Source organism: Rhinolophus ferrumequinum, chromosome X, assembly GCF_004115265.2.
Source record: "Rhinolophus ferrumequinum isolate MPI-CBG mRhiFer1 chromosome X, mRhiFer1_v1.p, whole genome shotgun sequence".
NCBI lineage: Eukaryota > Metazoa > Chordata > Mammalia > Chiroptera > Rhinolophidae > Rhinolophus > Rhinolophus ferrumequinum.
The window spans coordinates 107,971,467-107,998,105 of NC_046284.1; the positions used below are offsets into that span (position 1 = coordinate 107,971,467).

At 39.4% G+C, this 26,639-nt stretch overlaps 2 protein-coding genes and 1 pseudogene across 2 annotated transcripts in view; 1 reads left to right on the forward strand and 2 right to left on the reverse strand.

The window, feature by feature from the left end:
- Positions 1-2,496: 2,496 nt before the first annotated feature.
- On the reverse strand, positions 2,497-2,651 carry LOC117030568 (uncharacterized; annotated as a pseudogene).
- Positions 2,652-4,596: 1,945 nt separating this feature from the next.
- On the reverse strand, positions 4,597-26,014 carry CXHXorf58 (chromosome X CXorf58 homolog). Its single transcript, XM_033102588.1, has 9 exons — positions 25,939-26,014; positions 25,495-25,816; positions 21,800-21,899; positions 19,955-20,049; positions 19,451-19,562; positions 12,319-12,450; positions 7,681-7,910; positions 5,322-5,484; positions 4,597-4,785 (listed from the first exon to the last, which is right to left on the reverse strand). The coding sequence occupies exons 1-9, from the start codon at positions 26,012-26,014 to the stop codon at positions 4,747-4,749; spliced, it is 1,269 nt and encodes a 422-aa protein (XP_032958479.1). The 3' UTR covers positions 4,597-4,746.
- APOO (apolipoprotein O) overlaps positions 25,784-26,639 on the forward strand; it is a 54,072-nt gene continuing 53,216 nt past the window's right edge. The window contains exon 1 of the mRNA XM_033116813.1: positions 25,784-26,021. Within this exon, the coding sequence (XP_032972704.1) occupies positions 26,013-26,021 (9 nt within the window). The 5' untranslated portion in view covers positions 25,784-26,012. The remainder of the gene's footprint in view (positions 26,022-26,639) is intronic.

The window sequence follows — 26,639 nt, forward strand, 5'->3', positions numbered from 1 at the left end:
AGGAGTGAAAAATAAAGCGGGAGTTACACACTAGCAATGGAAAGTGACTGATGACCCTGAGCTCATCTGTCACTCCCAGGACCCCAAAGTCTCGGGTTTGAATGACCGCATGATCTCATGTGTGTGGGAGACATGATCTTGGGCTCCAGGAAGGCCGGGGAGTGCAACTGAGACCTCTGTATAAAGACAGACTCTCAAAGGACAGGAAGGTGAAACAAAATGGAGCTAGGAGAAAGAGAATGTGGGAGAGTCAGTCTTCTTCAGTATAAATGAAGAGCGCAAAATACAACGAGAAAATCTTAAAAGCTGCCAGAGAGAATAAATGCGCAAAGTAAACAGAAATAGTCTCAGAGATATAGAGGAAAACCTGATGGTTGCTAGAAGGGATGGGGGTGGGGATGAGGAAGAGGGGGAAAGGATTAGACAGCATAAATTGGTAACTACAATATTGTCACGGGGATATGAAAGACAGTTTGGGGAATATAATCAATAATGTTGCAAAGATTTTGTAGGGTGTCAGATGGGCACATGTCTTATTAGGGAGACCACTTCATGGAGGGTGTAGATGCTTGAAGCTGAAACTGAAGCTGAATAATATTGTATGTCAACTACAATTTAATACATATATAGTCACAGGATATGGAGTATAGCATAGGGAACATAGAGTCAGTGGAATTGTATGGCATAGAGTCAGTGGAATTGTAATAGATATATACGATGTCAGAGGGGCAATAGATTGGGGGAGAGGGTTATCACTTTGTGAGGGGTGAAATGTCTAACTACCGTGTTTCCCCAAAAATAAGACCTAGTCGGACCATCAGCTCTAATGTGTATTTTGGAGCAAAAATTAATATTTTTGCTAATAACCCGGTCTTATTTTACTACAGTATAAGACTGGGTCTTATAATGTATAACATAATATAATATAATACCAGTTCTTATATAAGACCAGGTATAATATAATATAATACTGGGTCTTATATTAATTTTCACTCCAAAAGACGCATTAGAGCTGATTGTCTGGCTAGGTCTTCTGTTCGGGGGAAACACGGTATTGCGTTGTTTTGCACACGGAAAACTAATAATAATAATAAAAAAAAGCTGCCAGAGAGAAAAGAGAGATCATCTAAAAGGAACAACAATTAGACTGGCAGTAATAGTGGAACAATAACTTCAGATTGTGGAGAGAAAACCACTGTCAATGTAGAATTTGATACTTCAATTATGTATTTAAGAATAAGGGTGAAGTGAGGAAAACCCCAAACTGAAGGAATTATCACCAAAAGAAGTGCATTAAAGGAGCTTCTAAGGGTGTACATCAGGATAAAGAAAAATGACCCCAGAAGGAAAGTTTGAGATTTATAAAACAACCATGATTTGCAGGTTAAAAACAAGATGGTGCTAAAATATTGGATAACAATAACTTTTAAGACGAGAGGATGGTGATTAGCATTCTAATGCCCTTGGGTAGTTTAGGAGGGGTTAGAGCTATTTTGATTTAGACTTTAAGTACACATGCTAATATTTAAGAATAGAAATAGATTGTATAACTTCCAAAACAATAGAGGGGGAGATGTGGAATCAAAAGAACAATCTGAAAGAGAACAGGAAAGGGGGAAAATACATTTAAAAAAAGCAGGAGAGATGGCACAAAATAAAATGGTAAAGATAATTCCATATATCAACAATTAAATCATAGTAAAGTGTAAGCGGTCTAAATTCACCAGTTAAAGGAAAGATAACCTCAAATTGGATCAAAACAAAACAATCCAGATATTTGCTGTATCCTAGAGAAAACCTAAAACACAAAGACATGGTATATTAGAATAATTAATGTTAGCTGCTGTAACAAACAATCTCTAAGATAACTGGGGCTTAACGACAAAGTTTATTTCTTGCTCACATCACAATCCATCAGGTCAGGTTGCTGCTCCAGCAGTCGCTCCTTCAACCAGTGACAGAAATCTGGGATCCTTCAATCCTAGTTGTATCATCTTGGAGTTCCTTGCCTCAAGACATGTGAACAGGGGAGAGAACACATTGAAAACCATGCATGACCTTTCAGGGACCAAGCCTAGAAGTGGCATACATCTCTTCTGTCCACATTCCTCTGCTGGTCCCAGCAGAACTGCAAAAAGAGCTGGGAAATATAGTCTGTGTTCCCAGGGAGAGTAAATGGAATTAGCAGCGAGCCAGCCTCTGACACATAAAAAAAGTTGAAAATAGGAAAAGTTGCAAAAGGATATGCCAGGCAGACACTAACCAGAAGAAAGCTAGAGTAGCTCTGCTCATATTGGACAAGATAGTCTTCAAGGCAGAATGCATTATTAGGAATAAAGATAGTAACTATATAAAGATAGTAGATTCAATACACCAGGAAGAGATGCTAATTCTGAAATTATATATGTACTTGATATTTTCAAATAACAAAAGACAGAATTATGAGAAACTGACAAGTCCACCACCATAGAATTTAACATAAACCCTTCTCAGTAATTGATGTCACACAGACCAAAAATTAGTAGCACACAGAAAGGATAATACAATTAACAAGCTTCATCAAAAGGACATGTACAGGGAACAGTTTTCAATTAGCAATCATTGTGCCTTGGATAAACCTCATGGCTATTATACTGCCACTGCACAAAGCTGAAAAAAGGACATTGCATCCAACTACAGAGAATGCACATTTCCCCCCCCTCTGTATTGGATGCTTTCTTTCTTTTCTTTCTTAACAGTGCGAGAAACATTTATCCAAACTGACTATATACTTGGCTATAAAGCCAGTCTCAATTTTTCAGAATCAGTATCATACAAATCATGTTCTCTGATTACAGTGCAATTAACTTAAAAATAAATAACACAAAGATAGCCAAAAGAAAGAAAACCATGTAAGAAGATGTTCCCACTAGTGTTAATTAACTACAATAGTGAAAAATTAGAATCACTGAACTATCCAGTGATATGGGTATGGTTAAGTAAATTATGCCTCATCAACCCAATGGGCTATCATGTGGCCATTCAAAATTATTTTTTAAATTGACTATGTTTAAGATACAGTATTAAGTGAAAAATGTAAATCTATGTGTTACTCATGATTATAACCATGTGAAAACATGTGTGCATTTAGACACATTAGAAAGATATAAGCAAATGAAAACAGTTGTTATAGTGATGAGCTTACCTGTAATTGTACTTTTAAAAGGATTTTCTGTGATGTGGTTACATTGTTTAATGTGAGTTAAAAGAATCAACAGAAGACCTGATCTCTGGCAGCTGATGCTAGTGATATCTTAATATGAATTATCTTTTTATTATAACAATAGAATTTTAATTTAGTACACAACTGCCCATAACAAGAGTACATTTCCCAGACTCCCTTGTAGCTAGGCATTATGATGGGACAGAGTCATAGCTAATGAAATATGAGAAATGGCTGCCCTTAAAAGTAGAGTCTGTCCTTCCTTTGTCCTTTTCCTTCATTTTGTTGCCTGAAATCTCGCTTAGCTTTGTTATTGCACATACTATGCAATAAATCTGATACCCATTTGATTCAAATAGGGACTGCTTCTCAATTTAATGAATGAGAATATGTATGTTTTATATTCAACCAGCCTCGAGTACAAGCTCTGAAAACAAGGGGATTATTTTTGAGTATCAAATGAGGATATATTAATATTGAAGAGTACACATTTATGTTAAATATGTTCTAGTGGGAATCATACACATTAACTACAATCTCCTTGATCATTTAAGAGAATGTTTTAGCAAAGGATGAGATTAATTTATAGGCTGCTCTGCCTGAGTTAGATCAGTAATCAACCTCCACATTTTAAATGTTGAACAAAATCAAAAATTTAATTTTTAAAATTAAATAAATAATGCACTTTGTGTAATTATCACAGCTTCTGGTACAGTTTGATATCATCCAAGAACCAGGATCAGAAAAAAATATCAATAATTTGTACTATATCAGGAATGAGAATTTATCAATTCAAAAGGAGATTGATAAATATTATTGAAAACAGTCTTTATACTTGAAATATATCCAGAGTACAACATTAAAGCAGATGCAACATTCTGTCCCAAGTACTTACAATGCTCAATAATGATTAGGTATGCTATGTCACGCTGACTGTAGCAACAAATTCATTATTATTTTTATTATAATTCAGAATAGGTCAACCACAAGCTGTTCTGTAAAAACAACATGCTACTAAAAAAAAGACACTGGAGGCTGACCCGACAGTAGCCTTTTATTCTGTGAATTCTAATATTTATGCTAAGCATGGCCTGTTCAGATGTTTTTAAAAATGAAAATCAAAATTGAAATAAAAGTTCTCGGGACTAATTTACTCATCATTTCTTGAACAAAACTGTATATGGCTAGTTCGAGGGCATCTAGTTGAAGTAATTTATTCAGATTAAAATTCTGTCAGTAAAAAATATGGTACTACAAAAAGGGCCTAACAATCTGTGACGCATTTGGTGAAGAGAGCACACACACTGAGGCCTTGTTTATATTTTGCTTTCCTTTAGTGCTCATATTCATCATTTACAGACCCACAAGCAAATTGTTAAATAACTTGGTTTTCTGTCAATTAGCTGTGCATTAACATGATGGAAAATGATGAATATACAAGTCTTGACACCAGGCAAATAATCCCTTTTCCTTTTTTTCCAATTTGTCATCTGACTTGAGTTCATTAATTTTCACAATGTCAAAAGAGGGGGTGGAGAAGACAGTCATCTGTTGTTCCTTTGTACCTGTTGTTCCTGCGGTTCCTAGGTAGAATTATAAATAAAAGCAGAAAGTGTTTTATATTTGGTTTCAAATACTTCGTTTTTATATTTGACTGTTTATACTTAGCCTCATCTCAAAAATATTTATAGCATCTTTTTTAAAAATTACAAATACATGAATACATGTTCATTGTAAATATTCCTACAGAGTAGGAGTACACTAAGGCAGACTTTACACAGTATAGCTTTCAATAAGTTCAAAGACAAATGACTTCCACTGTGAGAAAAGCATGATTAGAGATGTGCTGAATCCACAGTATCAACATACAGAGATAATAGGGGTTATTTTTTTGCCAGCTCAAGCTAATGTGGAGCCAAAACAGGTGGTATTTATCAGGTTTAAGAATTTAAAAAATACCTGTTACCAAGAGGAATGTAGCTTTATACTAACCAAGGTATGTATATACCAAAGGTGTTTCAGCCTTGAACTTGAAGGTGAGGAAAATTCTATTTACGGAAGTAGAATTACTTTGTTTTCATATTGTCTAAAACAATGGATTCAGTACAAGTTAACTTACAGTTCCCACAGAAGCGTTTATTTCTTTAGCCATCTTATAAGCTTTTCTCATTTTTTCAACTTTCATTTGAGCTTGCTTAGATCGACGACCCAGATGTTTAATTTGAGTTTGCTGTTGGTAAGGTCGATGTAAAGGTTGACAAATTGATGGGGATGAAGAATGCCTAGGAAGTATTTGTATTATAGATAGAAAAATTGCACACAATAAAATTTAAATGTAAAGCAAGTTCAAAATTTTATTAAAGCATCCTCTAGCAATATAGCATAGATATCAGTACTTGGAGCAATACTGCATGCATATTTTTAGGCCAAAGTTCTCATTTCTGCTTGAGTTACATAGCACAGTTCTTTATCTGCCACTTATGAAGGTGTATAGATAATGACGTTGATGATGACGACAATGATGAAAATTATAAAAATATCAGTTTTCCTGGAAAACACCGTGTAGTAGCCTAGCCATAGTAGCCATTTGAATCTTTTTTCTTAACACATAGTAACACAAAAAAGTATTAAATTTCATATAACTAAAAAAAAAAATAGCTGTTTTTATCAGTGTTGGGCTCAGACACAGCTAGTGCCACGCCCATAGCCCCCTTGGCCTTACAAATGCAAAGCACACAGGCCCAATTTCCAACTGCTAGCATCAACCTCACTCAGGCTGAGAGCTTTCTTGTGAAAACAAGAGCCCATGTGTGGGGAAAGTGCCCGAGAATTAATACCTCCCCTCTGAAGTAACCCCTTCATCAATGACTAATGCGTATTGGTGTATAAATAGCTCAACTCCCTTGCCCCCATTGGATAACTGGAGTTGTATGTTCTATACTGGCTCGGACATTCCGGGGAGACTAAGCTCCAGTTACCCACAGTGGTAATTTGCTTGCTAACACACACTGTTCTGGCTGCCTGCCCTTCCCTGTTTCATTTCCTTACCTCCCGTCTTATCAGTGGTGCCTGGGATCACCTCCCAAATCAGCTACTCATACTCAAATCCTTGTCTCATAGTTTGCTTCTGGGAGATCCCAAACTAAGACTACATTCAAAGAAGCCTTTAAGAAAGTACTTCTCCCTCTTCAGTTGATTTAGAGTTTGGCTACTTATCTGGCTCTTTAAAGTGAATTATTCTTGGATAATCAGTAGCACGAGTCCAAATAGCAAGGAGTCTAGGGTTATACATGGTGGCAGAGAAAATTACATCATTTATTTGACCTTGGTGGTAATAGGGTTAAGTTCTATAATCAGTGCTTACATGGATGAGTTAGAGAACATCTATTTCATGATGACAGACTGCGCCCTACACCAGGCCATCTGTCTGGCAAATGTATAGCTTTGATCATAAAAATAAGTGGGCTAAATTATGTTATTGGGTCAGCACCACTCATCTCTAGTCCTGAAAAAAAACCCAGCGTGTTTGTGTGACAATGAGTCACCAGTGTCTTCTTCATGTACTAAAGGAACATTTCTCATTTCAAATATGATTGTGTGAAAACAGACTACCAATAGGTCCTCTTCAGTCTTATTAGCTCTTTCTTTTTCTTAAAAAAGAAAGCTTAATCTGTAAATGAGATGGGCTAGGTGAGACTTGGTGATGGAAAGAAAAAAAACATAATTGGTGCAATCATATTATGTTCATGTTGTTTCATATTATAATACCATCTATTTTACTACAACATGCGTTTCTGTAATGTTAATTGGCTCACATGCTATGGGTAAAGAAGGGAATAATGTCACTGTAATTTATATGCAATTTATCCTTGGCAAGAGAAGCCAGAATAGCAAGAGAAGAATTGTAACCTTCAGCAGAAAAGGAAAAAGCTCTGTGCAGCATGGGCAATGGGAGCCCTTTTGGCTGTATTTATAAAAACAAGCATTAGGACGGGCACCTAGGGCTCTCTCCCCAGGGGCACCCCACCCCCACAATCTACCCTTACTGTCCTCCACCCTACTCCCAGCCTTGAGTGGCTCTTGGTTCTTGGCAGGTCGCACTGCTTCTCATGTCCACTTAAAAGGCAACCACCCTGGCCTAGGGCTCCACTTCCACCTGCACTATCTCAGGGCCCACTACCTGCTCTATTTAAAGAGTTGCCAGCATTTCTACTCTATTGCTGTACATTTTTTGTATTTGCTGTGGTGGCCTCCAGCCATCCCGAACTGCCTGTCTGGTGGTACAAGTTCTCTCTCAAGGTACCAACTGTCCTTTTTGTTAGTGCTCTGTTTACAAAGTTGCATAAATTTTGAGCAATCTGCCCCAACCCTATTTTTCCCATATGCCCTATTATTAACTTTTGTGAGCTATTTGGCAGAATGTGAACATTTTCAGAAATGTTCCTTATATTATAATCCCAGTAAAGGATCACTTTTACCTAACTTCAGAAACAATCCGTAGCTGGTCCTGACGCATCTCTTCTGTTCTTGGTCTCTGTGATAGATATTTCATTTCTTTTTGCAGACGGTTTGAAATTACTCCAGACTCTGCGTAGTCAACTATGTCATACATTATCATTGTCGCGGGAATGTTTTTGAGGTCTAATATTCTCCAACAGTTATTTCTGCCACCAGAAGATGCAGGGGTCTCATCCAGAAGTTTGGAATACTATACGGAAAAAAACGATTAAGAATGATTGGTTGTGGGTGCTCTAGAATGTTTTTAGACACATGTCCCAAGGTTCCACTCAAATGTCACTTCATCCAAAAAGTATTCCTTGATCTCACCTCTGAATTTTATTGGCATCTCTCTTCTTGACTCTTATTACTGACTACTTGATGTTTTAGCTATCTGTGTACATCTTAGCTCCTCTACTGGAATGCAGGGTCCTTGTCACGCTAAATATTTCTTTAATGTGTGAACATTTTAATGACAAATATAACTCAAATTAAACTCAGGATGAGCCTAAACACTGATAGCTATGTGATCTGCACACCTGGTAGTGTTTGTTCATGACATGCTTGGGTTGAGTGGACATTTGCACAAACCTTTTTGAGAAATAACGAGTTCATCTCTGGAGCTAAATGGCAGATCTCACTATTTACATTTGGAATATTTGTAGAAATCCCACTTCTTTTTAAAAATTTAAAACATCAAATTAGGAATTTAAAAAATGCAAACATATATAATCAATTCAACCTGATAAATGTTCATTTAAGAGATAGGCATAGGGCAGGAGAAGCTATGATGCTAGGAAATGGAGTAACAGCTAGGCAGTCTCTCTCTGTCTCTCTCATCACACACACACTCACACAGACAGACAGACAGACAGACAGACAGTTCTCCCTCTGTATCATTTAGGCATGCATTAATTTTAATTACCACCATTTAGTTGAATAAGCCCAGTCCTCCAACAACACGGTTCCAATTTCAGTTATCACAGCATAATTGAGTAATTGCATAAAGTACAAGCTCTGCTGCTAGCTCTTCAGTCCATAGATCACTACATAAATAACAGATGTGTATGGTGATTAGTGACAAATCATGTTACTTCTTTCAAAGTGTGTCAGTGATTGGTCATTGCAGATCTGTTATTCCGTTCACACACAGACAGCAAAGTACGTGGTTGGGTTGCCTCTTTGTCTTCCAGTGAGAAAAAAAGATTGTCCAAAGAGGGAATAGGCCAAAAAAGAAACAAAAGTGGTGATGCTGGAAGTGAAATTCAAATAGAATGTAATTGGAGTTCTAAAAGAAATAGGTGACCTTGGCGATGTTGACACTGCCATCATTCAAGAGACTGTAGATAGGTAGCTAGAGGTGAAGCTGAACTTATCAACATAAATGAGGAAACTGGCTGTGGTGAAAAGGATGAAGCTGTCCCAGAGGAAGTGATGCTGGCAAAAAGGCACTTCACATTAATGAAACTCTAAGATATATCACAACATTTAAAGTGCAAAGGATAAAATGTTGGTGGGTGATTCAAACTTAGAAAGGCGTGTTAACAATTCACCAAGGCATAGAGAAGATGCTCACTCCATACTGTAAATTATATGAGAACAAGAAGGCAAGCACTTTGTAAACTACTCTAGTAAAACTGTTTTTTTATGGCTTTATTGAGATTCACATCCCATACAATTGACCCATTTAAAGTATATAATTCAATGGTTTTTAGTCTAGTCACAGTTGATAAGTTTTTTTATACAAAGAAATAAAACACTGTAATTCTCAATGTTTCCAACGTTTTATAGTGTGCTAAATACATGTTGTTGTTTTTCATGTTCCTATGTACGTGTAACAGACAGTAGGAGAGTTTTTAATGTTTTGACAAGATTTTTGTAACGGTATGGGCAGTTTGGTTTCCATGGTTTCAGCTTGCAGCCTTCTTTGTGGCCCACCACTACTGTACAAAGGGAGGACCGTCTGTATATTTTATTTCCTGAGAGTGGTGTAGTAAAATGGATAAACATCTCAGAACTGGCAATGATCTGGTCTGCACTTATTAGCTATGTGACCTTAGGCAAGTTTTTTTAATCTCATTAAATTCAATTTTTCTCATGTGTTAAAAACTGTGCTGTGTCCATAAAAAGCTCACTAAATATCAGGAATCATCATCTCTGTTTTCCAGTGTCTCAATCTGGGGACTTCTGTCTATGACACTAATCCTTGACATAGTCACAATCTGCCAAGTATGAGACCCACGTCCTTAGCAAAGATAGTTGGCATCGCCAAGCTCCACTTATTTTCTGGTCCAATTCCCTAATATTCTAGGTTAAGGCTCTAAAACAAAGAAAACAGAATTGGGAGTCTCTAAGGTACTACTTTAATTTCACGTTTCACATTGAAGCAACTGACTAAACAGTTAAGGCCATATATTATTATTATGAGCTAGAATTTTGGGATCCCTTGTTTTTAGAACTTGTAAACTGGAATAATAATAGTACCTACTTCTTAGGGTTGTTATGGGAAGAAAAGGAGCTGGGATTACAGTCATGCGTCACATAATGATGTTTCAGTCAATGATGGATCACATACAAGATGGTGGTTCCATAAGATTATAATGGAGCTGAAAAATTCCTATCACCTAGTGACCTTGTAGCCATTGTAACATCACAGCTCGATGCTTTATTCACGTTTGTGGTGATGCTGATGTAAACAGCATCTGCATTGCCAGTCGTGTAACAGTACAGCACATACAATTATAGTAGTGCGCTAGACCACCCAGGTTCGTAAGTGTACTCTAGGATGTTCACACGACGAAGGAATCGCCTTAGGACACATTTCTCAGAATGTATCCCCATTGTTACGTGGTGCATGACTGACTGTACATCAGCACTTGCTATTATTATTATTAAGGTACCTAGTTTAAGTTCCCTGATTCAGCACTGCTGTCCTATCAGTTATGCAAACTAGAAACTTGAGAACCACGTCGGACACCTTCTTTTCGTTTACCTCCCTGCCTGTCACTAAGGCCCACTGCTTTTATTTTCCAATTATCTCTTGGTTTCCAGCCTTCCAGCCCTAAACCAAGATACCACCATCTCTCCTAAAATACCGCAGGAACCTCCAAAGTAGGAGAAGGCTTTTGCTGTCCTCTAATCCTTTCTCTACACTGCAGCCACATGGATCTCTTCCCTCATCAGATTAGAACACCTCATTTCTTGAAACACTGCCCCAGCTTCTCATTGTGCACAGAATGAAGAAAAACACCACCTTACTATGGTTGAAAGCCCTGCATGATAATCTCTTCCCAGCCCTCCAGACTGACTACATTCCACACCCCGGGCTCTCTCTCCACGAGCCCCACAGACCTGTTTTCAGGCCCTGCGGCTGAGCCTTTGCCTTGGGTGTGACACCTGCTCGGCCCCAGACTGGGGCTGTGACACACTGCTGATTGCCTGCCTACCAACCATTTCCTACTTCTCCCTTGCTCACGGAGCCCTGGTTTGTTTTTTGTTGTTTGTTTTTCAGGTATGGAACAGTAATATGCTCTTGGAAGGAGGGCCCTAGCACATGAGCCATGGTTGTTCAAAGTCAATCATGGGAAATGCTCCTATTTCCTTTGACTGGTGACAGGTTTAGGGGGAGCATGTGATCCAGTTATGACCAATGGGACCTGAGGGGAAGTCTAGGGTGGGGCTTCTGGGAAAGATTTTTATTCTTGAGATAAAAGGATGCTAGGAGTCCCCTTGTTGCTTTGGAATGCAGGTGAGAATGACAGTCATCTCGTTACTACGTGAAGGAAGCCAAGAGAACTGTAGAGAAGTTAACCCAGAACCCTGATGTCCTTGAACTGCTGCATTAGCTCATCTAGGACCCTTCTATCCGGAGCCTTCTTACATGGGGCAATACATGTCCTGTAGTGTTTAAGACTCGTGGTTGGGAATATTCTGTTACCTGGAACAGAAAGCATCCAAACAATAATAGAACCCTTCTTTACTAGATCAAATTCACATGCACTCTCCTAATAGAAAATAATAGTGAATGTCAACTGTAATTGGAAAAAAAAAATCCCTGTGCACTCTCTTAGTACCATGTGTTTACTTTGTATTTTCTATTGAGGTAAAATTTACATAATATAAAATCACCATTTTAATCATTTTAAAGTGTGCAATTCAGTGGTTTTTAGTAAATTCACACCATATATCACCACTGTCTAATTCCAAAACATTTACATCACACCAAAAAGCAACCCCACATTCCTTAGCTGTCACTGTGCAGACAGAAAAAGCCACATATTATATGATTCCTTTCATATGAAACAGCCAGAATAGGCAAATTCAGAGAGACAGAAAACAGATTAGTGGTTAAATAGGGGCTGTAGTAATGGAGAAATGGGGAGTGACTGCTTAATGGATGTGAGGTTTCCTTTTGGGGTGACAAAAAGGTTCTGAAACTAGATGGTGGTAATGTTTGCACAACGCTGTGAATGTACTAAATGCCACTGAATTGTGCACTTTAAAATGGTAAATTTTATATTGTGTATATTTTGCAATAAAAAATATATGATTCTTGGGTCAAAAGGCTTTCTTGTTGTTGTTTTTTGTTTGTTTTCAATATCTAAATCTAAATTCCTTACTTGTATGTAATCTTTCCGGGTGACAATATCTAATTCATCAGTTATTTTGAACTTTCGGAAAAGATGTTCATCTTCCATAATTTGATCATGAAATTTCTTTCTCCCCATTATTGTGTAAGCATCAACTGCTGCCTATAAAGAGAATAGAAAAAAGACTTTTAAATTAGTAGAATGGCAATAATTATCAGCATACACTTTACATACTTTTCTGACAAATACATCAAATATTGTTCCTTCCTTCTAGCAGCCTGCTATTCAATAAATGGACTGTATTTACAAATAAAATATTATATAGGGATTTTTAAAACTGCTTAAAATTTTTCCACAACCATATCTACATAGTTTTTTAAATGTTTCCATAACCATATCTACATAGTTTTAAAACGTAGCTAGAGGCGTAGCTGAGTCTATCATTCTCAGAGGACCAGTTTTTAAAAGATCTGGGTTTATTCCCCTTTAAAAAAACATTCTTTTCCCTTAAAAAACAAAACAAATCTATAAGGCCATTCGTGCTGTCAATACAGAGAAAGCTTATCTGGTTATTAAATAGGTCACCCTAGGAACTGCGATGAAAGGTATTATTGGGCCAACTCTTTTTTATGTGTTAGTTAATACATGGCCCCCAAATGGAAACATGTACATTTCAGATTGCTTGGACCTCCATCTCATCCTTTAGACTTTGTTCTCAGTAGTCAAAGATTGACAAACAAAGGTTTTATATATTTTGTACTCAAGGAAAGCACCTGAGAAGACAGATAGAAGATTCACAGAACATACGGAGGCTCAAATCCCGTCTGGCCCTATCTGTACCAAACCCTTCTGTGCACATCTCTCCTTGTGCTAAGAGCTACACAGAGACTTGAGTAGAGCCTTAAGTTTCCCCACCCTCCTTCCCACTCCTCATAAGCATGTGCTGCCTCTTCTAACACATATTTGTATTACGTATCTGCGCTTCTGGCCACAAAGGGTGTGCTTATTTGCATCTATTGGCATAGAAGCAAATTCAAATTTTTTTGATTCGAGATCAGTTTCTCTTTTCCGTTGCATTTCAGAATGTGGTATTTGTGAAAGTATGGGAACTCTGCTGATATGGGCCATAGAGGAGTGGTTGAAACAGGATCAAAACTCGGAATCTGTTCTTTTTACTTAACAATACAACAGTGAGCATTAATGTATTTTCTATTCTAATTCTCACTTTTGTTATCCAGAATATTCCTTTTTTATTTTTTTAAATTGCAAAGCTTAGAACTATTTTCCATATATGGAAAGAAAATATTCAAATGGTTGTTTTATTCCTAATGCACTAAATTAAAAGGGACAGAAATAGTTTACTAAAAATGTGATGGAACCTCCCTTTAGGCAGATCATTTTGGTTTTCCATTTCAGTAGATTCTTTATACACCATGCATCTAAAGAAAAGGCAGTATTGGCACGTATCTCCATTAGACTTTCTTGCAATTAATTTTCTGTGGGTTCTAATTAATCATCCCTGCAAGGATACTAAAGGTAAAAGCAAATAGTTGTACACTGAACAGGTCTGAAAACCATTTAATTTCTGCTTTGAGAATTTGTTTAGATACGATTATATTTTACTTTAGCTTAAGTTACTTAGAAAGGTATTTCTTGTCAGTTCCTCCCTACTCTAGTCCACTCAGCCACTACCCCGATCTCCCCAAGCCCCGGTTTCTTTATTTGTACAGTGCCTCTCAGCTGTGTGGTTCAGCTGCGTCAGGCCCATCCCAGTCTCTCAGCCAAAAAACCCTACGCCTGGCAGCACAGGGCAGGCTCGCTGCCCACTTGTGACAGGGGTTTGAAAAAAGTTTGCCATACAATGGCCAAGATGTTTTTGCTCATACATCTGCCATGTATGGCCAGATTCAGGAAAGTCCTTTTGGAGAGGAAGGAATGGGAAAGAAGAGCCCAGCCCCAAAAGGAAGGGTGAAAACTAGGCAAGGATTCCAGGATAGCAGCCAATCAGACTAGGATTCAAGAGGCAGGTTCCATTCTTAGTGGGTGACTCAAAGGGTCAGAGGGGGGCATCTCTAAATTTGACACCTCTCCTGATACCCAGCATTAATATGGCCCAGAAGCCCCCAAAGCCCTGTGGCTACTTGCTGGCCTAGATCCATACTTGGGCTCATCAAGTTACTCTAATATCTCAAGTCACTTCCCGGCCTGGCTGGAAATCCTCCTTCATGAAGGTAGTAGTAACTGGTATTCCTGCATGGGAACAGTTTCTTGGTTTGGGACAGTTCAATTATATACAGGCTCAGCATTAATAAAACCACCATAACTGCTGGTGTTGTGTCAACCTCGCAATGTGCAGAGTACAGTGGAAAACACAGAGAAGTGTTCAAGTCTCAGTTCTGCCCCTGACAAGCCTCTCCAAGTTTTAGCTTCCTCATAGGCAAAATGGGAGTAGCATGTTATCAGGGGGCCGTAGAAGAGAACGTATTTCGTGGCGTTGCTGACTCAGGAGGGGTTCAGAGCATGGGCTCTGGAGTCAGGCTCACTGGGTTTTGATGTCAGTTCCTTCCCTTTCTAGTTATAAGACATCAGGCAAGTTACTCAGTCTTTTAAAAATGAACGTAACGACAGAATCTACCTTCTAGAGTTTATGAGCATTAAATAATAATGCACATAAAATGTTCAACATCGTACCTGATAGTGTTCATTAAGGGCAGCTATTAATAATAATATTTTTCCCTTTTACAAAAATTCCCAAGCCTCAAAAATAATGGGATCTTCCATTTAAAATAACAGTTGCTGAATGTTAATGTTTAAGAGTTGTCAATTACCCAGAGGTGTTCCAGGCCATGGTGGGGGCACCTTTAGCACAGTGCACGTCAAACTACATTGTGCCTAGGATCAGCTGGGGGTCTTGTTCAAAGGCAGACGCTGATCCAGTGGGTTTGGGGTGGGGCCCGAGAGTCTGCATTTTGAATAAGCTCCAGGGGAGGCTAGTGCTGCGGGTCTGCAGACCACATTTGGAGTAGGGAGGCTTCAGAATATTCTAAATATAGTCGGTGGACTAACTACAGTGACAACCCTCTGTAAATAAGTGTTGCTCTGAAAATAGATCATCGAAGTAGGTAACTGAAATGAGATCTCTTTTTTTTGTCCACATGGCTATCCAATTGTTCAAGCACCGTTTGAACTGCCTTGGCACCTTTGATGAAAATCAATTGATCATCCATGTGCGGGTCTATTTCTGAATCTTCTATCTCACCGATCTGCTGGGGTGCCAAAAAAATGTATGCACATGACTTGCATTCATCTTTTGTTATCATTATACCTTGAGTGTTACAATTTTAATACAGTTTTTTTCCTTTCTTAAAATGTGTACATATTTTTTTGGCATCCTCTGTATATGTCTATCTTTATGTCATCACTACACTGTTGGGATTACCGTGGCTTTTAGGTCTCGAAATCAGGTAGTGTAAACTGTCTAACTTTGTCCTTCTTCTCCAAAGTTTGTTAGGCTATTCTATATCCTTTTACTTGTTTTTGCTTTTTTTTTTTTTTAATACATGAGACGTGCCATTGAAAAATGATAAGGAAATAAAACTAGAGATGGAAATAAGAACAAAGGAAAAGCTGGAACAACAACAAACATCTGTGAAACTCCCCTCCTTCATAAGTGAACTTAGATTAAACACCTGAATGGACTAAAACTGACTTCTTTCTTTCATAGTGAGAAATAGGTAAACTTATGGGGTGGCCGGTTCGCTCAGGTGGTTAGAGCGTGGTGCTGATAGCACCAGGGTTGCCAATTCGATCCCCGTATGGGCCACTGCGAGCTGCGCCCTCCTCAAAATAAAAATAAAAATATAAAATAAAATAAAACAAAATCTTAAAAAAATAGGTAAACTTAGGAAAGTTGGATCAGTTTGCTAAAAACACAATTTCTACATTCAAAGAACAAAGGAGCTGAGTGAACTCACAGTGAGAAAAATTCTACTTCTACAGGTTTTTCTATCCACCATGAATCCAAGTGTTACCAGAGTTTGTTCTGAAGCTGAACTAAGGGGAAAAAAGAACCTTAACCTGTTCTGTCCAAGTTGGGTATGATCCAATCACTTAAAACCCTTAAATATGTTTAATGAAAAGCTCAAGCTGAATGGCATGATCACATTTTTACAATAAGAACAAAACACTTTAAAAATATATTTGAGTGTGTGTTTTCATGGGGAAAAAATGAAGGATACACAGCAAACTATTAACACTGATCACCCCAGGCGAGTAAAAGCTATAGCACAGAGAAGAAAGGCATAAAGGCATATTTTCCTTTTCTTAAATCTCTGTGCTATTTCCTTTTATTCCAACAGTTACTTTGTAATTTAAATAAAAACTTAAGTTATTGTACAGCATTTTTATGAGCTTTAATATACACATTGTGCTTTCCAGTCACGGCCTCGAAGGTTCTCATTTGCTCCAGCCTGGGGACAGTAGGGGCCTCCAGGAGGAGACCTGGGAGAAATTCAATTCCTGGAAAAGCCCCATTATATAACCTCAGAAAAGCAACAATTGATGGTATTTTATAGGGCTGACTACAAGCTTACTCTGTAGATAAATGTGGCATGAAAGCAGCATAAATATCCACTTTGGCATCTGAAGTTATTCTATATAAATGAACAAATATTAATGTTTCTGAAACACCATATTCTATATGAAGACATTCTATAATCCATTTTGATACATTTCTGAAACTGAGTTCAATTTTCTCTGACACTGCCTGAGAACAGAGAGAAAAGCAGTCTCTTTTCCTTTTCTAATATTCTTCAGAGAATAAATGCTGCACATTCTGGATCTGATCAGAAACTGCCAGGCTGTGTGGTCTTCTATCCTGAATTCATGCCATTACTGATGATTTCAGATGGGCCATACTTTTCATGTAAAATATTTCCAGAAGGCTATAGGGAGACAACCTTTGATGTATGGTTTATGAAAGGCTAAATGTGAGAATGCACATATTTTTTACTCCATTATAGACATATATAAGGGTTAAAGGAGAAAAATCTGTGCTGTAGATCTTTGCCATTAAAAGTATGGTCCCTGGACCACCAGCAGCGGCAGCACCTGGAAGCTGGTTAGAAATGCAGAATCTCAGGCCCCATCCCAGATTTACTAAATCAGAAACTGCATTTTTAACAAGATTCTCAGGTGATTCCTATGCCGTAGACACGATTTTGGTGAATATTCATTAAACTTACAAGTATGAGAGCACATACAAAAAAGGATAAATATTATAAAAGTTCATTTCCAATAGTCCAGCACAGTTTTTCTAAATATGGGACCAGAACTAAAGAAACAATGATAAAATGCCATTAAAACAATATGGCATCAAATGCTCTGCATCCTCGCATCACATCGGAGTCCCCACTTTCTTTCGCCCTAGCCCTACTTCAAATCAGTCATGTACTTCTGTCGCTTTTCTCTCGACGAGACCTAATTCCTACCATCAGACTCTTATCCTCATCATTACGATACAGGCATTTCCCGCTTGGTCTTCAACTTCCTACCTTCTCCACAAAGTGTCCTTTGAGTGGTTCGGGCCAGTTTGCTATGCTCTCTGTCTAAAGTTCTACAGCACTCACAGATGCGCTGTACAGCTTCACAGCTACAAGCGTCAAGTGCCTCATTTACTTACTGGTAAATGTGTATCTGTTCTCATTTCCCCAAATAGATTCTAAGTTCTTTGAGGAAACAGACAGCTTACATTTCTTTTTATCTCCCCATAGCATTAGCACAATACTTAAAAGTGCTTCATAAGTTCTTAGCAATCATCTTGATTAGGTAGGTCCAGCTCCAAAACAAACAGGAAAAAAAAATTGACCTTTTCTTGTCAGTTGAATTATTATGATAGGAGTTTATGATAACAGACCAAGTCCTTATGTCAAAAACCTACTGAGAATTTTGTGTATATTTAAATTTTTACTAACTCACTAACGGAATTCCCTAAGTTATTCAGTCATGGTTGTTCTTACAGTGTTCCTTGTGGTTAAGAAAACCATAGTCATGGTTTTCTCCACTGTGACACTTCTGTTTGTCCTCAGAGCCACCACTTACAGCCCGGGGCCTGACATACAATAGGTGATTAATACATTTTGTTAGAGGAATGTAGCTTGTGCCTGGAAAGCAGCTTGTTTACTTTAAAAAGCTTGGGAATGTGCATAGGTTATTACAAATACAGATTACAAAAACAAATACGATAAAAGCTTTGTAAAAAAAAAAGTCTATTATTGGGGCAGCCGGATGGCTCAGTTGGTTAGAGCCGAGCTGTTAACAAGGTTGCTGGTTCAATTCCCACATGGGATGGTGGGCTGTGCCCCCTGCAACTAAGACTGAAAACGGCGACTGGACTTGGAGCTGAGCTGCGCCCTCCACAACTAGATTGAAGGACAGCGACTTGGAGCTGATGGGTCCTGGAAAAAACACACTGTTCCCCAATATTCCCCAATAAAAATTAAAAAAAATACTCTATTATTAAGAAACCAGGGGCCGGCCCGGTGGCTCAGGCGGTTAGAGCTCCGTGCTCCTAACTCCGAAGGCTGCTGGTTCGATTCCCACATGGGCCAATGGGCTCTCAACCACAGGTTGCCGGTTCGACTCCCTCAAGGGATGGTGGGCTGCGCCCCCTGCAACTAGCAACGGCAATTGGACCTGGAGCTGAGCTGCGCCCTCCGCAACTAAGACTGAAAGGACAATAACTTGAAGCTGAATGGCACCCTCCACAACTAGGATTGAAAGGACAACAACTTGACTTGGGGAAAAAAAAAAAGTCCTGGAAGTACACACCGTTCCCCAATAACGTCCTGTTCCCCTTCCCCAATAAAATCTTTAAAAAAAAAAAGAAAAAGAAACCAACATTTTAATACAAAGAATATTGGTTGGTATTTTCTAGGGCCTTATATAAGTAATTATTCCAAATTTTTTTTAGCTAATAAATAGAGACACTTTGAAACATGATGTTTTAAAAAAAATACTACCTGCCTGCTGGGCTGTTTAATGGTGGAATAACAGTCTGTTATATTTAAATGCAATTCAGATCCTACATATCTACATTAAAATGTTAAGATGTATAGATGTTAAGAAGCTAAATTAACATAAAATGTACGTGGTGAAACATCACCTTACTTGATGGCTTTAACATATTTTTTCCGCTGAAATACTTGTAACCACGGCCTTCAGTATGAAGAAAAATTTTAAACACGATGAAAGGTGGAAATGTTTCGCCACCAAATCTGAAATAAAGACCAAAAATTAGTCATTTAGCATCAGGTTTGGGGCTCAGTTATTTCTCAGTATTGAAGATAGTTCACGTAGTTTCTTGCATGCAGGGTAAAGGCTATGCCAGAGCATGGAAAGAACTGGTAATGAAATGGATTAGAGAAGATGAAAGAGCCATACTTTGGTATGTGTGCTCCCAACTATTGTCATACATGTGTCAGACTGGACACATCATGGGAGATGAAAGCCACTCGTTTCTTCACATAATAAATGTAAATAAGAACAACCCGTTTACTTTGTAATTATATCCTGAGAAGTTATGAGGACTTAAGAAAATAAATGTCTAAGATTTTTTCCCCCATATTAACGAAGTACGTGTTGAAATAAATCATCATAGAAACATTACCTGAATTTAACTTTACACTTCATGCTTGGATCTTTAACAAGATCAGCCTCTAAGGGGCTCACTTTCTTCACTATTTCATGTGTCACACAATGTTCCTGAAATAGATGATGGTGCTATAAATGGAAGGTGGTACCCTGCCCAGACGCAATTTACCGAAAATAACAGAGGTGGCATGATAAAGTGAACAGTATACCAGACTGGGAGTTCCGAAGACCTGGGTTCTAGTCTTGGCTCCTCTACTTATCACCTGTGCAGCCTTGAGCCAATTACTTTATCCTTTTGGCCTCCGAGTTTGGGTATGTGTTCCTCCTTGAGGTCCCAGGCACTGTTCTTTCCCTATGACAATACTTTTCACTATGTATTGTAATTAATTATAAACTTGTTTGTGTCTCCTACTAGACTGTAAGCTTCATGAAGGTAGGGGGTGTCTTTCTTCTTTACCACTGTATTTCTAGCATCTAGTACAGTGACTGGAACACAGCAGGTGCTTAACAAGCATCTGATGCAAAATGAGGATGATAATGGTACTGATACTGGCTTTTAAGCACCTTTTATATACCAAATACTACATTAGGTGCCTTATATATATAACCTCATCTAATCCTGACAACTCAGCAATACCATTCAAATATTACCATTCCCATTTTACAAATGAGTGGGCTGAGGCTCTGGGAGTACCAAAACTTACCCAAAGGCATACAGGTAGTAACTGGGAAAGCCAGGATTCAAACTGACATCTGTTTGACCCTAAAGCCCCCACTTTTCCCCCCATGAGACTCTGCCCAACTTTTATGCCTATGACAATCACATAAAAATGTAGGCCAAAGGGCTTTTACAATGATAAAACATTATTAATATAAGGTAGTAACTTGAAGCATTAGGATAACATGAAAAAAAGACTTAATTTTCTGTTACTAAAATTATGACAAAACCAGTATTATGACACTTAAATACAAGTTGTGTATGTGAAGACAATGGACAATGGATCTGCAATGTCACAAGTTTACTTGGGTGCGTTTTCTCTGAGGTATTCTGCTTTTACTGACATCAGAAATGGGTCTGTGGGTCAGATGAAGTGTACACATTGCTCAGACTGTATGATTTTTTCAGAGCTGCTAAAATTCCCTTAATGTGACTATTACTAATTATAGACTACTGTAATCATGGCTGATTTTATTAGGAGAATATCTGGTGTTATATGAAGGAAGGATTAATACTCTGCCAGGGTTGCCAGAGTTGTTTTTTGGGGGCAGTGGGAGATATGCATTTTTCTTTTTACTCAAATAGGACCACATTACTCATATTGCTCTGCACTTGCCTTTTTCACTAACACAATATCTTAGCTATCTTTCTACTGCAGAACCATATGCAAGGCTTCAAGGTTTAAAACTATGAAAGCACCAATACTTCTTTAACCAGCATCTTATTAATGGACATTATATAGTTTACTTTTTTTGCTGCTACAAATAATACTGCGATGAAATTGTACATATATTGTAGAATAGATTCCTATAAGTGAAACTGCTGGGTGGAAGGTAAGGGCACTTTTAATTCAGAAATTTTTACTGTTGGAAGATCACTGTCTCACATCTTTAAATAAGAAACTGAAATTTTAAGAAACATCATGTTGGTTTCAGAAAAAGAAACAATAGTCACCTATGCTAAAAACAAGTCCAGAAATAGTCATTTAGGGCTAATCAAAGAAGCAATCCCAGAACCCCACGCAGTAATATTAGATTTAAATAGGAGAGAAAAAAAGGTTACATATTCTATCTTTACTTAACAGATCTTTTAGCTTGATAAGTAATTAAATCTGTCAGAGAAAACAAAAAGCAAAATACATACTGCTGCACAAATTGTTTGCTTTAGGAGTCGAAATGTTGTTTTGTTCAGATGAGACACCCATGCTCTCTGTATCGTTAGAGCTGAAATATCTTCACGAGTTCTGAAAGCAAAATAAGAGGTTAAGATTTGTGAGGTCGTCGTTTTCATTTTCCTAAAATCTTGGGGAACTCTGAATTTATGCTTCCTCCTTTTGTACCTCCCCATCCCCCACCCTAAGACTGACCTAATGAGGAACATTTGGATGTGGTAATTGGAACTGGTCAATTGCAGAATCTAGTTAAACTGAGGATATGAAATACTTCAGAATCTTTCCCTTGAGATTACAAAACCATCCTGGCTAAAACTGTATCATCAAAAGGCATATATATTATAAATAAAAAAGTGTGAGGAGACAAACTTGCTTTCTAAAAACATCCATGACCTAAAATGATTGTTACAGTTAATTCTTAAAAACACTGTCAAACTTGTTCAAGTGCTAAGAAAATAGAATGTGGAATTGTAGAAGTTACGGGCCCAATTCTCTTCTGGGAGCAGATGACCATGCTCTTGAAAAAGAAACTCCCTTCCCTGATCTTTGCTTGAACCAGGTTCATCCCAGTCAGGTCAGAGAATTATTTTGTGATCATGTCCCAGCACTGGCAGGTTGTAGGGAACTCCCTCTCCCAAACCTTCCAGTCCCATCATTACCCCTCACAGGGCTACACGCAAAGAGAGGTCCTCCTGTATCATGTCGCTGTTGGCTGGCAAAATGCAGACTACAAGGTGTAGAGTAGAAAAGTCTTGGAGTATGGAAACAAACCTTTGACTCCGTGCCGATGACATTAATTAGCTGTTTAACCTTCTGCAAACCACTTACCCAGTTGCTGCTTCTCACTTATAAAATGTAGTAATAATAAGACTGCTTCACAGGGTTGTGTCAGGATCAAAGAGACGCATGTTAACATGCTTTGTAAATTAAGAAATACTATAATTATAATAATTATTCAATTCAAAAGTAATTTTAAAACATACAAAAAACCCTCTAATTTACAAAACAAGTGTTTGATGTTAGCTGGGTCAATATGGTATGGAAACGGTTCAGTTGTAGAAAATGATACAAGGCAAATGATGGCTACTTACGGTGGTACTGCCTTTGTCTGTATGTTATTTGACAAACGTACTTTGCAGCCTTTTCCCAAGCGTGGATTATTGGATTTTTGGGTAGGTGCTGCTGAAGAGAGCACAGGATTATTGGATTTTCGAACACCAGTAACTGGTGCCTTTGAGGAAGGATTCATTCTCCTTAACAATGAAGTACTCTGAAAGTACATAAATTAAGCATTTGAGATCATAATCTATATTGTTACTTTGTATGAGACTCAAGTGTCATATGATTGTTGCACTAATTCCAGAACCTCTTAAAAAAGGAAGGCCTCATGGATCTCTTAATGTTTACAGTCTTTGTGTGCTAAAAATATTATGAGGAATATGGGAAAGAAGAGTGGATCCATCCATGGCCTTCTTACTGGTCTCCCTGTCTCCAAGCTCTTTGTCCTCCTATTCATCCTGCACAATGCAGCTGGACTTCACTTTTTAGAGTAATAATCCAGCCTTATCACTCTCCAATTCAAAACCTTTCAGGGACACCTCATTTCCTCCAAGCTGAAATCCAGACGCCTTAGAATGGCATTCAACTCTTCACAATCTAGTTCCATTCTCTTTCAAATCTCAAAATACCAACTCACACCAGCATTCCTGTCTACACTCTGGGAGAACAGGAACTTCTTGCCAAAATCAATCAATGTTTTACAACTCTGGGCCACTGATCATGCCCTATCCTCTACTTGGAATGACTTCCCTGACACCAGGAAACATCGATTCATCCTTGAAGATCCTAGCTAATGAATGCCTCTTCTTTGAAGTTTTCACCTTGTTTACAGAACGGCTCACTCCTGTCTCCGAGGTCCCATAATACTGTATGTTTTTCTCTTACAGTACTTCTTATGTTGCACCATAACTTGTTTTCTTGGCTGTCACCCCAACAAGCTCATTGAGGGCAGGAGGCAGCTTGCTAACTATGGAATCCCCAATGCCTAGCAGAGTGAAGGGTTTTTACATGCTCGTCTAAAACTTTTCCACCCTGGTTTTATCATAGAATAGCTGTGAGACTTTGGGCAAATCCCTTAACCTCTCCATAGCTCAGTTCCCACCTTGGTAAAGTGAGAGGGTGTGTACTAAATGATCTGATTCCACCTCTGATTTTCTATCCTTTCATGCTTTACTCCAATTTGGGTGCAGTTCCCAAATTCTTAGTCACTGTTTAGACTCTTCCACTAAACCAGGGGCTCTTCATCTTTTCTTTTGGTGCCATGTACCCCTATGGACAGACTCCTTCCAAGAACTAGGTTTTTAAAAATGCATAACATATATAGGATTACAAAGAGCTTCAATTATATGGAAATCATTGTTGCAGTATTTTCAAAAACAAAATTATATAAATGAGTCTTCTTTATGCATTAAATGAGAGCTCTAATAACTACTGTACTTGTGAAGTGGTAATGAGTAGAAATGATATTTCAAAAAATCTGCCATGACTATAACATGATGTGAAAATATCTGTGCTTTTTATGGATGACAAAGTCACAGGTACTGCTGGTATTACTGTGGTTTGTTGCCTATTCTATAATTGAAAGAAATGCTAAAGTTCAGTTAGAGGTTAGTGAAAATAAAGCTGTAATATTTTCCCCATCCAAGTTCATGTACCCCCTGAATTAAGAACTCCTGCCCTAATTTATCACTATACTTCATTTTTATATACAGAGGACATTCCATTACTAATGCAGAGCCTTCTCAATATTTTTTTGTTAGAGATGTGGATAGGGGATGGCTTGGAATATACAATTCACTCGAGAAGGAGAAAAGCAGTCCTTAATGTCTAGGAGCTGGCCTGGCACTCACAGTTAGGCTTTGGTGTTACCCTGGCGTCCTAACCGCACCCAATCCAGAGCAAAAGCCCTGCTTCCTGGAACTCGTCCCCAAATTACCCAACCAAAGCCCAAATCCTATAATAAATCTTTCTGACACCCTCTTACTGAGATGCCCCGCTGTTTACCAAGGTGTTTGTTTTCCCCGCATCAATGAGAAACAAACCCAACTTATTCAATTACATGGGTGCTCCTAGTGGTCTTTGCCTGGAGGGCAGTGACACGCCACCACACAACCCCCCAAAATCTTCTGGAAGCCGGCCTGGATGGGTTTACACTTTCTATGTAATCCCATAATACAGAATGAAATATGAACACACCCCTATCACAGGCTTTAAAGGTAGACTACATAGGTTTGGATCCTGGCTTCTCACTTTTCCTCTGTGGGGCCTTGTACAAATTATTTCTCTGTGCCTCAGTTTCCTCATCTAATAGATTAGGAATAATAATCGTGCCCACCTACTTGGGTTACTGGAAAGATTATGTTTAAGGAGCTTAGAACAGAGCTAGGCATATAGTAAACACTGTGTTAGAGCTTGCTATTCTTGTTAATAAGATGGTTATTGTCATTATTACTTATGTCTTCTAGTATGAAGGGACAAACATTTGATTCCCAGTGGGGGGGAGGGATAAGGTCAGGTCCTTTCGATACTAAATGATGTGGCCAAGTAGTTTAAATTTAAAATCTCAGAAACGTCCAGCCCATGGTAAAAAAACAAAAAATCTGAAAACCTTTTGTGAGGTAAATCCAGGCCCCCGAGGTCAGCGGTTTCGGCCTGCCGGGCTTTCGAAGACGCCGGAGGCCCTCCGAGCGCCCCCGCCCGGCAACCTCCGCGCACAGAATTCCCAGCCCACGCCGCCGGGCGCCCAATCACCGCAGCGAAAGCCGATTCCCAGAGCCGCGCGGCGCCCGGCGCCTCCCTTCTCGCGCCCCAGTGTGCCGCCCACACTGAGCTGGCGCTTTCCGGCCGCCTAGCAACCGCCGGCGCAGGGGCGGAGCCTCTGGGAGGCGGGGCTTGAGTCCGCCCGCCGCGTGAGGCGCGACGCGCTGCAGCTTAGCGACGTCGCTTCCAGCTCAGGCTTCCGAACTGAGCTTTCGCGGGGTCGACTTGGCTGTACCACCATCACCCACACCGCGGCCCGCTTGCGTTCGGAGGAATCAGGGCCCTACCCGGCCGCCGTAGCCGCCTCTCTGTAGTGGGCGGGGCCGAGGCTGGGGTGACCCCGCCGGAGCCGCCGTTGCCAGCGACATGTTCAAGGTGAGAGCGTGAAGCCGGGTCACGGCTGTCGCCGCCCCCTCCCGGCCTCCCGGAACCCTTCCCGCGCTCTCGTGGGCCTCTCTGGGGGCCATGCCCGGCTCACCCCGAGGCTTTTCCCGCCTCCGGGCTGGCTGCGTCCCGGCGCCGCGGTTCATTCACCTGTCCGCTTGAAGCCAGCGGCTGCCGGGCGGAGGGGTGAGACTCCGGGGTGGGTGGGTGCTGCCATTTGGGTCATGCTCTCGTGAATAAAACACTTTGAAACATTAAAGTGGCCCCCAGAAGTATTCACCCCCTCCTCAGCTGGTGCCCTCTTGGGCTTATGGGTAGGGTGAGGCTAGCTCCGGGCACTGCGGGGTTAGGCTTTGGTTGCCTGGCAGGGTCAGGTTTCAGAACCAAGTATGTGAATGGGGGAGGGCCGCTCTCTGAGAAGCTGCTGCAGGATGTGGGGGAGGCCAGTATAGGAGTGGCCAGGTGAGGGGGGAAGCTGGAGCTTTGCTCCCCTCCTCAGCGAGCATTATTTAGTATTGACAAGTCGACCCCCTTTTTTACATTTTATGAGTTTGTGTTCTTTGAAAGAAATTGACTTGTACAGTGAAGACTGTTTGAAAACCTGCGTTT